At 39.2% G+C, this 18,313-nt stretch overlaps 1 protein-coding gene across 6 annotated transcripts in view; it reads right to left on the bottom strand.

The window, feature by feature from the left end:
- TPK1 (thiamin pyrophosphokinase 1) overlaps positions 1-18,313 on the bottom strand; it is a 301,751-nt gene that overhangs the window by 126,318 nt on the left and 157,120 nt on the right. For all 6 annotated transcript variants that reach the window (XM_085051533.1, XM_085051531.1, XM_085051528.1 and 3 more), the window contains one exon: positions 1,303-1,398. In XM_085051533.1, the coding sequence (XP_084907659.1) occupies positions 1,303-1,398 (96 nt within the window). The remainder of the gene's footprint in view (positions 1-1,302; positions 1,399-18,313) is intronic.

Genomic DNA, 18,313 nt, shown 5'->3' with positions numbered 1-18,313 from the left:
GTTCCTGTCCTGGATGGAAAGACACCCCTCTGAGCTCTTGTGATGATAAATTATAGGGAGAAAGAAAATAAACTGTTGCATAAAGACTTTCCTGGCTCACAGCCAGATAGATAAGAGAAGTGTATGGGGAAACCATCCCATCTTTGTTTATACTGATGGGGGAAAAAAACCCTGAAACCCTGACAAACAACAGTATTGCACTGAGTTACAAATGCAAATGGGCATTCTGTGACAGCAGTCCAAAATGTCCCATGGACACTTACTATCTTTAGAACAGGAAATTTTAAGATAGCTTAAGCAAAAACTGGCTAATTTTTCATCAGCCTGGAGTGAAGAGGAAGGAGGAGAGAAGGGTATTGGCATTTCTATCCCTTGCTGCTTTGTTGGAGTACAGTGATCTCAGGAAATCAGGCAACTTTCTTACCCTGTTACAATGAAAATGGCAAAAGAGGAAGTTCACACATCTCTTTGCATGCTGTGCTGTTGTTTTAATTTTCTTTCACGCCTCTTGTCCTCACTGTGAGCAACAGATGCAGCAGCTGCTCCCTCTCTTCACTCATATGTGAAGGGCAGAAGAGAGAGGTCAGGTCTTATGAATGATTGTTCCATGGGGAGGAAAGGGCAGCAATCCCAAGAGCACATCTGCTGCTGACTCCTCACATTTGAAATTCCCGAGGGATTTTACCTGTGCATCTCAGAGAGCCAAACAAGCAGGCCTCTAAAACTAAACTGTGGAAGAGGAGGGGGAATGTTTCTACCCTAGGCTTTCCAAAGAAATGAGCTGGACAACTCCATATGGCTTCTTTTAAGTTTAGTGCACTGGTTGCTCTGCAAAGGCTCCCTTTGATTCCAGGGGAACATTTTGTAGAAGAAGGTATTGCTTACCATTCGTAAGGTTGGTAGGATAAGATTTCCCCTCTCCATTTCATCTTTGGAAGGGGAGAGAAAGGGGATGAACACCAAGGCTGAGTATGCCAAGATCTGAAAATATATTTACATGCTGAAGTGGGACTTTTGCTTTGAACACCAGCCACAACAGCTCTTCTGCACTTTGGGTAGCTCATTAACAGAAATCAATACAAGCTGCCTTTTAAGAAAGCCAACACTTGTTCATCGACACACTTTGTAATTTCTTTTAGCAGAAGCATCAATGCTTACAAGATGTGCAGTAAATTATGGCAAAACTGCAGAATGTCAAGGCTACTGAAAGTAGTTTCATTTCAGTGCAAACTTAAAAGATAAACCTAAATACAATGAGAAAAAGAGTAATTGCTAGGAGAGAGAGACAAAAGATGTCTTTACCTGGAGACCCTTTTTCTCTATCTTTTTCTGAAGTATCTGAAGGCACTTGGTGAAATCTGTGAGGTCCTGATCCATGGTCTCAATTAACTCACATCCCTAGTGAAGAAGCAACAAAACAGAGAGGGAGAAAAAAAGTCAGTAATTTTTTAGTTATGAGAACTAATTATGTCTTTGGTGAAATTAACTGCAGTCGACAACTCAGAGTCTCTGCATGGAGATGTAGAATTAAGTAAAAGACCCTTACAGAGCCCAAAGACTGTAGGTCCCAGCTGAATTAGTCACCACAAACCAGCAGCTTGATAGGCCCAGGGAATCTATATTCAAAAGCCATGGAGTACATTTGTGAGTTTGGATGAGCATGTTTTACAATGCTCTGCTGGATGGACAAGTTCTGGTGTAGTGAGCCCCGGGCAATCAGTAACTTTCAGGAAAATGACTGTCCTCTCTGGCGCTGCACTTACTGCGTCTCTGCTACATACATTAAAACCTGTATAAATGTGAGCATACAAAAGTATGCAAGCTTCCCAGAAACAGTGCAGTTGTACTGCAGTTAATTTGCAGTGATTCAGCAACAATTTCCTTGCACTGGGCTTATTATGGCTGAGAACATATTAGAGAAGAGCAGGAGCTCAGATTTCTTAACTGAGAGCTAAAGCAATTCCTAAGCCTCTGATAAAAAGCTGAGTAAGGAAAAGTGAAGTGTATCTATCACATAAAGTCACTATTCAAAGAGGTTTAAAGAATAGAAAATAACCAATATAGCATTGTGAATTAAAATGAGAATCATACACTTTGGATTTAGAAGTTCCCTCTCCTACCACTTCAAGGTCCCCTTAAAAGCTCCTACCTTTGTCTTACTTGACAGATTTTATGTTTCTGCTACACACAATAAGAACTGATAAGAGAAAAGCATTCAGAATACAGAATCTTTGTATGTGTGCCTCTGTGTATAAAGTACATTATTCTGTTACATCAGAAAAAAACCCCAAACAACAAAGCCAACATAAAAATGTTAAAATTGCCTTTACCTTGGTGGTAAAAATAAAGGTACAGAAGACAAAATTTCCCAGATATGGGGTTTAGTGAATTCCATGCAACAAAGTGACAAGCCTCCAAAGGAAGACATACACTACCCTATGCTTCCCCACAGCATAGGGTATATGCTGAATGCATATAAAACCAAATAAAGCCACCAGGCAGTGGGGGATTTGGATGAAGTAGAAGAGAAAAAGGAGAACATAATAACATCATTTTCTATTATACTTCTCTCCTCAAAAACTTCTGAAAGAAAACCTGGTCAAAAGTAACAGCTTTTCTGAGGCCTGGTATTACTTTAAATATTTTTTTCACGTAGTAATAATAGGCTTGCCAAGATGAAGCATCATGTAGCTGCAACAGCACATGTAATCAGAGACCTCCAATGCCAAAGTGATGCTACTTCCCCCGCAAATAGGTGAGGAAAAAGGTAGCTGGATTCTGCACTCAGTGCTAAGCACAAAACTCTTTGAAGAGCTGCCATGTCTTCACTCTTCTCTAAGAAAGGCCGAAATGTAAAACTGGCAGGAGGAGAAATGACACAAGCCATCTGGAGCCTGTAATGAACATGTGAGTTTGGCAACACCAGCCAGAGACACCCAGGGAGCCCAGGAAAGGTATAGGGCTGCTCAGGCCTGCTCAGAAAAGCTCACACTCAGATCTGAAAACTACTGAAGGGAGTTTGTTTATCAAAGCCACTCTTAATGAAAAGGTGTCTCATTCACTAAGGATGGGGTGCTGTCAGGCAGTCTTGATATCAGCACTGATAGTGGGAAGAGAGACCAAGCTGTGAGAATCTGTGAACAGACAGGACCTCCTCAGTCTTTCTCAGACAGCCTCTGAGCAGCTTGAGAATGTGACAGATGAAGACTAAATCAGTGGTGGAGACAGCTACTGCTGAGTACGGGACAAGAGACACAACCTCAGTTGCCAGATCTTAAATTAGCAGTAAAAAAGCCAGGCCTTTTATCTTTTGCCAGGGCCATTCCTTGGCTTCACAGCATTGGCAGAAGTAAATGGTTTATAGGTACCAATTTATAAATGAAAAATTTAACTCCCGCTCTCCCTCAGCACTTTGAAATACTCCTTCCTGCAGTTACTAACAAGGCAGATCTTCTCAAATGGGTGGGTTTGGCAGTGGCAGACAGGCTGCAATTCTACTTTCCACACAGGGAAGACCAAGGGGTCAGGTTTTTTTTGGTTTTGTTTATTTTTTAAAAATTATGACCTACAACAGCTTAAATTATTATTTATTATTTTATGCTACTATTAGAAACATTTCACTTGAGTTTAATTCTAGCCTAGCTTCTCAGGATGTTCTTTGACTAAAAATATTCTAGAAGAACTTCAAGGTACTATCAAGGCAGGGTAACATTAGTGTGCTTATTGGAGAGCACTGAAGGTCATTTACCAGAGCTCCAGGAGAAAGCTATGATGCACCATGCATAGACAATGTTTGTGCAGCCCTGCTACTCTCTTTTGTGCATATTCACAATAAAAAGCCTCAAACACATACCACTGGAATGTAATGTAAATATGTGGATGGGATGTCAGATGCACAGTTCATTAAAGGCAGGCTACTGTACCTGTGAGCACAGTCAGAGGGTACTGGGGTTTCTAAGTGTCTGGAACTATTCACTCACTAACTGTAACTTTAATGCTTTACACAAGTGCTGTTGTAGATCATCATATTGAATAATGTTTATTGATACAGTTCAACCATTAAAGCCACCATTTTCTTCAATTAAACTGATTTCTCATTCTCTGTCCACATCAAACAGATAGGCAGTTGCAGAACTGGCAGAGATTTTAGTAGTGCTCCTTTTGCCACAATGCCAAAGAGACTGTCATGGTCAGACTGAACTGGGGGAGGGGACAAACAGCAGAACTGGAATCTTCCTGCATCCTCTTTACAGCCTTGCTGAAATTAATGTCTCTGCAGTTCATGTTCACTGATGGTATAAGAGCCTCAGATAAATCTGTTGCTCCTGACATATCAAGTCCAATATTTTATGCCACAGAATTGCATGACAATTGTAATGCAGTTCTTTTCAACCTTCACCATATTATTCGGGAATGACAAAAATCCTCAAGACAGAGCTATCCAGTGCAGTCAGAGTTTAATGAAAGAACAGTATAACAATGGCAAGATAGGCAATAACACTTTTAGTTTTATAGATACCTGCTCAACTTAATAACATTAACCTTTGGTAAGAAAGTTAAAAAGCCAAACAAATTTAACATTAGGAAAGGTTAGAAAAATCAATACCACACAGCAGGACAGAAAACAATAGATTGCATCTGATGACAATATAGCTTTGTGAATGATAGGATGAGAGACAGAGTATGAGGCTTTTGCTGTTCTGTCTTATTAGAGCAGCTATGGGAGGCACATTGCTAAAGAAGGAGGAGTGTGTCAGACACACATAATAGGATTATTGAACCCTATATTTCAGATAGACACTGAATCCAGACAGGCACTGAAATGTCAATCTGAACATCTCAGCATTTCTCCCATTTTTAGAAATGTTATGCATCACAGCATGTTGTGTTCGCAGAAAGCAGTGTGTAGTTGACCGTTCTCCCATGTTCTTCTTAATCTTTTATTAAGAGAACATGTTTTTTCTTTCTGTAATCTTTCTGAGCATGAGAACATAATTAGAACAGAATACATAAAATATCCTAATGTGTACTCTATCTCCCAGATCTTCCTATGGCAAACCATTTGAGACTATCTTTTGAAGCCTATATCTGGCTGTGCTCAGTGGGTGCACCAGCGACATTCAATTCAGTTCTTTAACAATTCCTGAGCACAGAGGCTCAATTTTGAGCTATCAATCTCAAACAGATGCACTTGTGCGTAGTGTTAATGGCACATACCCTCAGCAAAAAGACGAGAAAGCAGACAGCCTGTAGAGCCTCTCAAAATCACAGCACAGACAAATTAAGAAAACCATATAAACTGTTATCTCTAAACACTCTCCTTCCCCTATACTTCACCTGTACAAAAAGTAATGTACCCACTTCATCCTAATATTTCACTGACCAACTGAGTAAGAACTATAGATTCTCAGAACTATTTCATTTGGGAGGGACTTTTCAAAGTCATCTGGTCCTATCTCTTGCTAAGAGTACATTAGATTTGCTGAGGTTTCTAGAGACCCTTTCCAGTCCAAGTTTAGCTGGAAAGGAAGTCACATCTCCCAGGATGGAGATGCCACTTCTCTGGGCAACCTCTTCCAGTGCTTGATCACTCTTGCGAAATTTTCTTTCTCAGTGTCAAACTGGGATCTTTCGAATTGGAAATTGTGGTTATTGCTTCTTTTCCTATCTCAGCTTAATGAAGAAGCTCTGTTTTCCCTCTGCTTACCCATCAGGAAGTTTAAGACAGCAATATGATCTGCTGCTCACCTTTTCTTCTGGAGGTTTGAACAAGCCAGTTTATATCAGCCTTTTCTTATGCCATGTGTTCTAAACTTCCCTAAAATATATTTCCCTAACTTGAACTGTATTGGCATGCAGTATTTCCATCTTGGAGAGCCTGAAGAGATCATTTAAGAGCAAGGTGGCAGAGCATTCCCAGTTCTCTCTTCCTTTTAATGTAAATTTCTGGCCACAGGGAATTTTATTTTGTCCCCCGGTATCCTCTTCCTCTTTTGCCCACTCAGAGGGTAACTCCAGCCTTCACATTTCTCATATACTAGCTTCAGCCACCTGAAAGTTCTGACCTCCCCAGCATTTTCATACCCAAATGTGAAGCAGACAAGCATTTACATTCTGAATTGGACTCAATGCAGTTGATATACAAAAACAACTCTAGGAAAAAGCATACATGGATTGAAGCAAAGCACTGCTCTATATACAGAAAGACAAACAGAAATGGACTGCAGGATCTCACTGCAGATCTTGGACCAGACCTAGCAAAGAAGATAAAATAGGCAGATGCATAACCCTGCAAGTTTAACAGCTGACAGACATTATGTTCTACCACCTCATCTGTAACAGGAGCATGGTTTTGTGAGACCAGAGCAGTCAATTAGTATCAGAAAGAAAAGCAAATAGTTGGGGAAAATTTGTTTGCAAAGATGACAGAAACCCAGAGAGTGGTCATATGTATTGTCGACCCAGTATTTCACAGCTGATCCAAAACAACTCTACCAAGTATAGCATGAGATAAAGATGTGACAGACTGGAATGTCATAGGAGGCTTCTGAAAACATTTAAAGACTTGAGCTACTTATAGCCATAAAAACTGCATAGACTTTCTATAGGTGGTAAGTTACTGGAGACTGATTTAGTATGATGGCACCATGGCACCAAACCAACATGGCTGGTTTATCTCTCTGAAATGCAACTAGCAGGAAATTAGTGAAGTGAAGCCTTTTGCATTTGCGGAGTAGGATGCAAGTAAGGAAGGAAAAGCAGTTAAGCTCACTGACTTCTGGGAATTTCAAATACTGTTGAATAAAAGTATTGAACAGTTTCTCTTTAAGTCAGTTTCATTGTATGAATTGTATTTTCATTTTTGAAGTGGAGAACAAACCAAATATGTGCAATTGGTAAAAATTATTTTTGATATTTAAATAGCCAAAATAATTAAGTGAAATGATTTTTTTTTTTTTTAGTTTTTGGACTCAAATTTTGCTGACTGCCTGGCATGAGTAAAAAGCTAATACTGTACAGATTGCTTGGCTCTCAGTTCTGGGGTTGATGATATTTTCACTCATCCATTTGCACATTAAGTCACACTGCCATTCAGATTGACTAAAATAATTTATTAACCATGTTGAAGCATATGCCGGGAAACTAAATAACTGAAATTCACACTCAGGTGAAAGCCACATTACTGAAAAGCAAACCAAGACTGTTCAGGTTTGATCATCACTTCTGACCTTATATAACATCACTTGATTTATTAAACAAGCACTATCTGGTAGCAGGAAACAAAACCAGTAAATATATGTAAACATATGCACAGCTCCACAACCCAGAAGCTACATGAACTTGTCAAATTTGACAAGCATTAAAGAAAAAAAAAAAGTGCTCTGTAGTTGAAACTTTGCAACAGCTGCAACCTCTCGTCCTTTCCCCTATTTCTATTTTGATATGATCTTTTCCACAGTAAATAGAATGTTTCTAGTTTTTGTTTTTAATGAGGCAGCATGTGGCTTCTGGTGGAGGATATTTTTTTAATACCATCCATTTTATGTCGAGGTAACAGCAATGAAAGAATACATCTGCATTAATTAGGTTGCCCCTTTTCAAAAGAAAAGTCTATTGTTCATAAAATAGCAATTACTTAAAGTGGACAAAATATGAGTCTGTTTAGGTGGTATCTGACCAATACCAAAGAGAGCCAGCACACCTTCTTTGCCACCTATTAGATACTGAAAAGCAGAAAACCAAATGTTTCTAAATCTAAAAAATCAAATGCAAGCAACCAGCTGCCTCCAGCTGCCTCCCCTGTCACCTCCAATTATAAAAAAAAAAAAAAGCAAACCAACAAACACCACAAGCAAACAAAAAAAAAAAGAAAATCCAGCACAGTTAATGTTCCATTTGCTGGGAAAATTCCCAGTATTTATCTGCACTTGAGCAAATTTGTCTGATGTATTAAGTTTGGTGAATGAAAGCAAACAAATACTCACAGGTCAGAAAGTGCAGTAATACACACATCACTGCAACACCTTCATCAGAAGGGATCTAACATCTTTTAAAACTTTTAAATAACCGAGCAGAAGAGTAAGAATGTTGCGTGAGAAAGGTCTGTCAGGAGTTGCAGTCTCATATTAAACCCATATCTCTCCATACCCATTTCTGGCATTTAAACAGTATACCTACTTTTGCACATCCCTGTGCAACCCAAACATTATTTTTCCAATCTTATGATTAAAGCTGAGCACAGTACAGCAGTGACAGCCACCTGCTATTTTTGGATCTTCTCTGAAATTTCCCTTATGTGCCCTTCCTTGTCTGGAAAACAAAGGTTCAGAGAGAGAAGTTTTAATTGATGGTCAGGCACTCTCTCTGTAATCAGCACTGTGAAAAGCTTTTGTCTACCAAAATGATTAGGCCTTTTGGATCCTAACCTAGTGATGGGTGTGATTAAAGTATCTTTCTTTTCTTGGAAAACAACTTGAAAACAGGAATTGCCACTCTGTGTGCATTTACACACTGAGATATGAGCTAGCTCATGGAAGGGAAATCAGAGTGCTGGATTTGCACCAGTGTCTGACAGAAGGGAAGCACATGCACTGACTGTAGACAGCAAGAGCTACCCAAGTTGTGTCAATGACAGTCTTTTTTGTTGACTTGTATGCACTTTGAACCAAGACAAAGAATTGCATCATTTTCAAAAATGTGGCCACTACACTTAAACACATACTAAAACTATCTTCGGCACTCGCGCCAATGCAAATAAGAGTCAAGAACTCTTCTGAAATAAAGCAAGAAAAAGAAAAGCTGCCTTAACCACAAATCATATCTGTGCCCCACAAAGTGGAAGAAATAGGGCATGCAATATGCAACCATTTGAGCTGGGAGGGAGAGAGGGAGGCCATCTACATTTCAAGTATCCCATACCAATTTAATCACAGTAACCAAACAGGTTTTTGTTTTGTCTATGTGATTTTGTTGTCCTGGTGGTTTTTGTTTGTTGTGTTTTTGTTGGTTTTTTTTTTTTTAATTAAAAGGCTTCAGGTTAACAGCTCTTGCTTTTTATCACATAGGATGACAGACACTCCAAAGAACTAAAGTTAATAAGCAGACACTGTGTTTGAATCGACTTCAGTTTCCAGACTAATTGCCAATTCTCAAGAACATCTCAAGGTCACAAAAACATGGAGAAAACAGCAAGGTTTGTACTGAGGTGTTTTCAAAGATCTGGGCTGACAAATTTTAGACATCCTAAACACAGTCTTAACATGTTTCTCTGCCAGCAGCCAAGGAACCCAAGAGCACCGTGACTGTGAAAAATGCATAGAAAATAGCCAAAGAGATGTTAACTTGGATGGCATAAAATTCCCTGCAAGGCATTTCTAATCATTAATCTTATTTAAATATATATGACCAGGACACCTAGTCCCTCTCTCTTGCATTCAGAGACTTTAGGCAACAGAATTTTTGTTCCTTAGCTAGTATTTCCCAGTATGTCCTTAGTTTCAGAGATATGTAATGGCTCTGAAAAAAAATTGGATTGTGAGAGTAGAGCTGCATTTTAAATATCAATTAATTACTGGACAGATTTTATTGAGGCCAGGCCCCAAATGTGAGCTAAGGATAAAAAAAGGGGTATTCTTACACAACTGTCTACGAATACAAGATGAGTACAAAGGATTTTAAAGATTTTGATTACCTAAAACCAGCAAATTGAAATGAGAAGTGTCCTTCTATTGTGGATAAAACTCAAAAAATTGTGTTATCAGTACAGTTCAGTAGCTCCTTTTTTCTTTTTGGTATTGGGATATTAATGAAAATAGCAAGATTAGTCCCAAGACTGATCCCTCAGGAAAGACACTGATTACTTCCTACCACTTGTCAGTTTTCTTATGAACTGCTGCCTGCCTTTAATTTGTGTCTCAAGTTCTAACTTGGCTCCGTATGTGACTAGATAATACTCTTTTTTCCTTACTGTTCTGTCTGACAGTTTCTAAAATCTCTCAGCCTCAGTGTAAGAGCTGTATGTCACAAGGAATAGAAGAAACTTTCTGTGGGGAGAGTTTATTCATTGTCCATAATACCCCATCGTTTCAGGATCATTTCTTATAGATCAAAAGGAGAATGCCAGATTATACATATCCTCAGCACAACGCAGGTCAGCTTCTGTGTTCCATATTTTAAATTATATGTCCATCCTCTCTTCCTCCAGTTTTTATTTCCAGTCATATTTCTCCTTGTCAATGAAGGGAATGGCTAATTTAAACTTATGGAAATCTCTTTTGCTTTCTCTAGTCAGATCATCTGGGACAGGCAGATTATACAACATTTCCAGTGTGTGCTGATGCCTGAGAGAGTCAGGAGCTTCTGAAAACTGACTATCTCCCCACACTGCTACACCAGGTCTACATCCTGCTTACATATTTATGGGATACCAGAAACAGTAATGCAGAATGAAGCAAATATTTCTTGTAATCCATACACACTCCATGTTAACTACAGGCAGAAAATTAACACATAAAAAAGATGTTGCTTTTGGGAACTAATTGGAGGAAAGGTTCCTAGACATACCTCAACAGCTTCACGTCAGAAGTAACAATGTTGTAAAGAGTGCCAAACTCAAAGGCACATTGCTATTCATTTAGCTGTATCTTCTGTATTGAAGAGGATTTTATGGCTCCAAGAATTAGAAAGGCTGCATAGATTTTGAAAATGCCCAATCTTAATGTACAGTGAAAACAGGTTTCACAAACGCAAAATAAAATTAAATTGTTCAGTATTTTAACAAGTGATATTGCAAAGCTAACAGAAATGAAAATAAATAACACAATAATTATAATAACAGCAGCAGCAGCAAAAACCACTACTCAGCTTTACAATCCTTTTCCATCAAAGATCAAATTATCTGGGAGCAATGAACAGAAATAATTGACATGCTGACATTTTGATGGACATAAGGGAAAGCTTGGGAAATTAAAGCACTACCCAGCAGAGCAGTTCTGACTTCATCACCAGCAAGTGTTCCACTGAATATGAGCACATTTCCAAGTGAAATGCAGGCTATTTGCTACATTTCCACATAACTGAGGTCGATTCTTGAATAATAATAGGTCAGACATCATATTCACGCAGTTGCTGCATTTTCTATTTGTGAAGGATTTCAAACTCAACTGAAAAGTGAAATTGCTGAACAAACATTCAGTCGTTAGATCTGAGAGCACTTGATTAGTTGCTAAGTTGGATACCAGTTTTATCTTTAAGATCTGATTTTCAATACGCAGAGGTTGCAGGTTTCAAAACAGAGAACACCTTGAAATTGGGCTGTATATCCTCCCCGTCTCTCTTTTCCTCACGAAATATAAACAGCTACTCATGGGACTATTCAATTAGGAATCAGAAAATCCAAGCTTACTGTACTGAAAATACTTCCATGACACGTGACATGCGTCAAGCTTTGAACAGGTCACAAATATGACATCAAATAATATAAATAACATATATCCAGCTAACTCCAGTTACTCTGCAAGTAACACAGAGCTTTGCAACACAAGATTTTGCATTGGTATATCCTGTGTCTGTCTAGGTCTGTCCTAGTGGGATACTCCCTTTCTTTACATAGCAACAGTGATTTCTGAAGTGTCACTTCTAGCTCTTCTTACAAATAGCTATGATCCCTGGCAAATGCAAGCTAACACAACATAATTGGTATAAGCATTACAAAGGCAGCTTATAGTCAACTTCTTGTTCTAGCAGGTGTCTGTTCCACTCCACTTACCATCCTGTGAGCATTGATCACAGTCCACTGGATAGGCTATACATAAAAGGGATAAATCACAGAACAACAGCATGTTCATCTCCAGAAAGCAGGCGTCCCCCTCTGATGTTTATTAATGCTGTAGGGTATGCCTAAAGTGAATGACAATGAACTGAAATCTATATGAAAGATCAGATCCCATGATCTTCCCCTACATGTCTGAGAGCAGGATTTGGCCTCCTGCATCTGCTGTTGACAAACAGGACTGTCAGGGCATATTCACAACACATAATACAAAATGCAAGCCACAGCCATTTGTGCAAAGAGCTGGAATGGGTTTGCAGGAGCTGAATGCAGCAAAAAAGCCGAGTGTCATATTGTGCTAAAACAGAAATGCAAGTGTCAGAAGGAGCTGGGTGCACACACAGGGGCAGAGTGGCCCAACAGACCATTTGGAATATGCAAGGATGCAAGACATTTCCTTGACTACTGCCTGGACAAAGCATAAGGCTCCAGAACATCCAAGTGTGCTTTGACCTTCTCATCAGCTACACAGGCTAACATGATTGCTGAGTGAACCAGGCAAAATACTCACTGATACCAGTACTCAAGACAGTAAGGCACAATACAAAATTTCCATGATGCACTACTCTAACACATAATCAGATCTCTAGGGATCTGGGAGCTTATCTTATTCTGCTTTACTTCTTTCTAGCCATACTCTATTTTAAACAACTGCTGTAAGAAAGAAAAGAAAAAAAAAATCAAGACCTGCTTGTGCATTTTGATCAGAGATCTAAAAAACCTCACAGATTTAAAATGCTGTGAGAAGATGCATCAGAAGTTCAGCAAGACTGTATGTGCACATTTTGAAGGGGCAATTTTAAATTTTTATTCGAACTCAATCAAGTCTCCCAAACGTTATTTTCACAAAATTTTGCCTGAACAGTAAGTTTGAAGCAGACCCACATGACATAGGAAGACATGAAGATGCACAGTACCCCAAATTCTCAAGTTTTCAAAGTATTTGGCACTTTACTAGCTGGGGTTTGGAGACAATGGTTATGGCTCTAAAAGCCTCTGCCTTCTCTGGTGGGTCTCACAGTCTACACAGATCTAAATACTGCCACTGCTCCTGGGAGCCCAGATAGCTGGTTCAGAGCTAGGAAGGTTTTCCCAATGACCTACTTCACTGCAAGGTGGGTTAGATCTGCACTGAGCAGGCACAGAACAGCCCCATGAGCAAATCAATGCCACACCTTATTCTACCACTCAAAAGGCTCTCCATGCACAGCAGTTTTAAACACTGATGAACATTGCTGACTGCCCTTTAACCCATTCTGTTAAAGATTTGTCGAAGCTTCTGCAGGGATGGGGACAGTTGCAAGGAAAACTCTTTCTAAACATTCTCCAGGGCTGGATTTCCTGTGTGACGGCAATATACATACACTAATCAAATGATAAAATATGGAGATTAAACTAACCTTTCAGTTATCCTCTCCATATCTCTAAAGAGAAAGTTTTTCCCCATTCTTTCTCAAGTGTTGTGTTCAGTTTAATTAAAAGATTTTTCAAAGCCTTAGACATTTTACTTCTTTACAGGGGAAAAAAAAAAAGTACCACACCACAACTGATCTCTCTGGGTATTTTTCCTGATATTTACTAAAAAGTCTTTTATTCAGCCATATCCCTCTTTGCACACAAGCATTACATAAGTGTATCTCCCCAGTCCATGTGACGCCCAGTTACACTCTCTTTCCTAATCTTCCTTCAAACTCATATTTTAAAATCCCTAGCATCCACACAAAATATAAAAGTAAAGCAAATACAAGCAATACCTGCTATATAGAAAGCAGCCTTTCTCTGCTGACAAAAGGCATTAGAGCTGCTTTCCTTTTTGCAGGAACTCATTGTGCTTTTCCATACATAATGGAATAGCAATCCTGTGCCTGTATTGGACCATAAAATTTTTTTGTTAAGAGGCTTTGCTTTTCAAGCTGCAGATCATATTCTAAAATGTCAACAGATTACAGTACATTCAGACACTTAATAGTTTTCCCTTATCCAAGCAAAAACTCACCCAATACCTTTCATTCTATATCTAATTAGGAGATGTCTACACACGGCTATGTAGACAATGCCTTACTTTCACTACACATTGCAGCCCACAGCCTTGTAATTCACATGGAAACTGTCTTGAGATCAAGGCATCGACACAACGCTCATCAAGAAAGGGTTCAGCCCCTTATGCTGCCATGAGAATCTGGTGTGAGCTGAGCAAGCAGTCAATGAACAACACCATAATCATACAGGGTACCAAATGGTTCCTGGCTTCTGTGGGTGTTAGGCTTGATTTTGGCCTCTCTTCACCTCAGTTCTGCAAAGTCTGGTCTCTCTCCATCTCAGTCTTACAAGTTTTGGTCTATCTCAGTCCTGCAAGTGTGCAATAAATTAAGACTTCTGGCATGCACTGTGAAAATAAGTGAAGAAACACCCAAGAGGCAATCTATGGCACATGGTAGACACATGTAAAGCGGCCACTTCCTAATCAGATAAACAATTGCTTAAGGCAAACATCTACCTCTTCTCCCCAATTTTTGAAGACATATTCATGCATGCACATCTGTGCTTTCCCTACACTAAAATTCTTTAAATATTTAGTTTCCTTACCTTGACTTTTACAAAAAGAAGTTTAAAAAAGGTAGCAATCGTCATCTGTTCTGCCTCCCCATTTTAGCTATTATAGAATGTTTTCCTTCCTTTGGAAATTCAAAAACTAAGCACTCAAGGATTACATGCTGCATCAAGTGAAAATAAAAATACCACAACAGAGGAAGTATGCAACACACTTGTATTTTCATTTGAATGAATCACATTGGAGATACACAGTGGAAATTATTTTGCAGCAGATTTAAAGCAAAAGCTGAGCTTTTTTGATTAAAATATGTTACTACTAAGTAAAAGAAGGCAGTTATTTAATACCTTCTTGATGTAAACTTCACAAACTACTGTTACATTTCCAGGCATTGTATGTTGTCAGTATTTCTATTTCCTAGATACTTTAACTCTTTCCAACTCTTGTGTCTGTAAACAAATGAAAGTCAAATCAGCAGCTTTCAAATAGATATTTTTTTGAATGTGGCAGTCTAACACTAAAATTGGTATCTGAATGCAGTCTAGCGGAATATCAAATATATTGTTTTTAATAGATTCACTGGAAAAAAACTAAAGCCACTGTGATCACTTCATTCAAATTATGATTAAGCAAGTAAAGATTTGGCTAGATTGTTAGAATGGAAGTAGAAGAGAAAAACCAGAGATTTAGGTAAGACTACAGCATTAAGAAAAAGCTTTGTGTTCAGGATGTTTTGCAAAAGGCCATAGCACCTCTCTTCTGACAGTAGAGCATTTTCCTTTATTCGCAGCAAGCTCAGCCAAAATTTAGCTAATATTAAACCTCAGGCAGTGCTATAGTACCAGACATTTTAATTAATGACTTATTTGCTCCTAATAATTTGGCTGAGAGTGAGCAGAGCTCGTTTTTAAAGGAGGCAAGATTATCATGTGCAAGAAGAAATAGATTTTCTCATTCAAGAAGAAATAGTAGGTCACTGTAAATAACATCTGCACACTTACTGTTAATCATTTTGGTGACAGAAGGTACTGCCATGCAGTCTGATTAACATTACCAATGAAGCACAGCCAATTTTGATATGTTTGTATGACAGATTGCTGTTATTAGTCAACATTAGGATGTTTGATGTAGTTGCATAGAGCTCTCACTCCCCAAACTTCTTATTTTGTTTTCTCAAAAAAATCATCCTTATAAAAAAAATTAAATTGCCACAAGAATCAGATATGAGGGTTTTATTTTACTTGCATCATGTAAGTTCAACTTCAAGCCACATCTTTTGTAATTCATCTTGAAAATCAAATTCTTGTGCCATACTCTGAGAGCCTGCCATCATCACCAGGGTCTGCAATCAGAACTCAACCCACACCTATACTTTGCATGATGCAACATTGACCTGAGCCCTTCTCCTGCTGAGCTGGAATAACTAAGAGCAAGATCTCCCTTTACTTCAGGAATATATGACATTTTCTCCAAGTTTCTTAGCTAACAAAGTAGAGTTTCTTTATGTACAGATCATTGCAAGGAGGGCACAGTAATTCTGGTCCCATTCTGCTACTAGTCTTATGCCAACACTGATGTAAGGTGCAGGTTCTACTCTGGGAGACAGGAGACATCCAAGTTCCTTGGAAGACTCACTTAGACTTGAGGGCCAAAGACATATATATCAAGGAATTCAGCTGCTTCTTTCTGAAGACATGGAAGACTACAAACAGCGTATATAAACAAAGAATTTGGGAGTCAATAACCAGACAATAGCTAACTGCAGTGGAAAGCATTGCTGCACACTTTCCTAGGGCTGGCAAAGCAGGGGGCATAACCAATAAAGTCCAAAAGCAGTATGAGTCCTAAACACTACAGCTGGATTTGCTACCAAGATTTGCATCATTCCATATTCATCTTCCACTTAACTTTTCATGGTATCTCATCTGCTTTGAATGAATAATGAACTATTGCCTCAGATACTTACTTTTACACACCACATTCTTCTCAGTAAGACTCCTGCAAGTGCTCCCAATCACTGTACAGCCCACCTCTGCTTCTCTTATACAAACTCCTTTTCTTTAAAAGCCGTGAACCTAATAGCTATTTAATACTGAACCCCCTATCACCTTGGAAATCTCCAGTGACTCTGACAGAAGTAAATGATCTAAGGGGATATTCCTGCCACACCACCCTGCTCTTGCTTTTTCCTCTTCTGTTCCAAATATTCAATTGGTTCCCTGTATTTTAACTCACTAACTGCTTCCCTACATTTCTAGCTCAGAAGAGGAAAAAAGACAGTATAAACCACAAATTGTTGGGAAAATAGCAACCTATGCAATTCTTCTCAATGATGGCCTTTCACTGTTCACTAGTGGCTCATTTCTGTTCCTCCTAATTTAATTTCCCTGCCTAAACTTTTGGGTCAAGGGCTGCTGCAGACAGGATCCACCCTGTGTCAGTACCTCAGCCCTCTAGCCGGTCTGTGGTGAAGGCCAGCTCCTTTGTTGACAACTACATTCCAAAGCAAAACAAAACATCTTTGCAAAGAAATCCATACTCTGCCCTGCCTTCCAGCTGAAAGGTGATCTTCCAGCCACCTTTCTGAGTTTCCCATGTTGGTGCCTCTCGGCCTGACAAGCAACTGGGATAACCTGGGTTCCCAGTGCCAGCTTGCTCTGTCACTGACAGCAGGAGAGTCACCCATCCTCACAACTAGCTCTGAAACATGACCATGCTTCTAAACACTCGGAAGATGCATCCAACCTCTACCTGGCTTAAGAGAGAACTGGATAGAGTAGACTGATCCAGATACTGATTAGTCTGGTATTGAACCTGTCCATCTCAGTGCAAGGAAGGGGACAGGGTAGAACACATACTGACACATACATTCTACCTAAGCCCTTAGGATCTCCTGTACTCAGTTTGTCCAGTGACTGTGAAAGAACATCAATGTGTGAATTGAATCTTAAGAAGCACTCAATGAGGCAAACAAGTGGTAACAACACAGGGAAGGTGGCGTGCTTGATCAGCCTTTGTAAACTTCTTCAAAAGCCATCTTGCGTTCTAGGAAAGCCAGAGCCTTCACCTGTATGACTGAGGGGAGTACAGCCCCCTTTAAAAACAGAGTGTGGAATTATGTTTTTAACTCGAGGGAGTTAAAAGTGGAGAGAGGGGAACTCTGCAGGGAGGCAGGGAACAAAACCTAAACATATGGGGCTCACAGGTACCGTGATACCACTAATGATTACAAAAGCATCATACATTTGACTCCTAAAGTGCAGGATGCACAACAAAATCAATAAAACAAAATGGATGAGGGAAACAAAGTATTCAGAAACACATGGACATGGATCAATGAGCTAATAAATTGGCCTTGCAATGTTGGACAAAGGCTTTTTGCAAGGCATCTCTGATAAACTGAAATGCTAGTGAGAATCTGCAGTATCCCATTTCTTTTGACTGTCCCTTATCCCTAAACTAACATCATCCCTTCCTCTGTTGCTGATTTTTCTTAGGCCATCCTTATTCTGAACAGAGACGCAAAATACCACTGACAAGATTAAATCAAGCACCTGCTTTTAAGTAAGCTATTAGTAACACTCTAGGGAGGCACGGGGCGGGGAGCATGAACACTGCCTGATTGTACCACAACAGTAGCTTTTCTTGCTCAGTAGTACACTTACAGAGATGGCTTTTCCAGCTGAAAAATTAATCATAGAAGATTTTATTACTTCCCATACTACAGAGTGATAAAGACGACTAGTGGAATAATTACATTATGTTATAATTACATATAGTAACCAATTGTCAAGGGCATGGCAATGCTCTGGAAGTACTTTGAATTCTAAACACTCTGTGTATTTCTCAGGCAGCTGTTAAGCGCTTTCCTTTATTGATAATTCCAAGCCTACGACTTATCAGCATAGGACAAGTGAAACCCAAGTGCACAA

Source organism: Lichenostomus cassidix, chromosome 2 (assembly GCF_008360975.1).
Source record: "Lichenostomus cassidix isolate B80296 chromosome 2, HeHo_3.0, whole genome shotgun sequence".
In the NCBI taxonomy this organism is placed as follows: Eukaryota; Metazoa; Chordata; class Aves; order Passeriformes; family Meliphagidae; genus Lichenostomus; species Lichenostomus cassidix.
The sequence above is the reverse complement of the archived record's forward strand: the minus strand, read 5'-3'. Positions and strand labels throughout refer to the sequence as shown.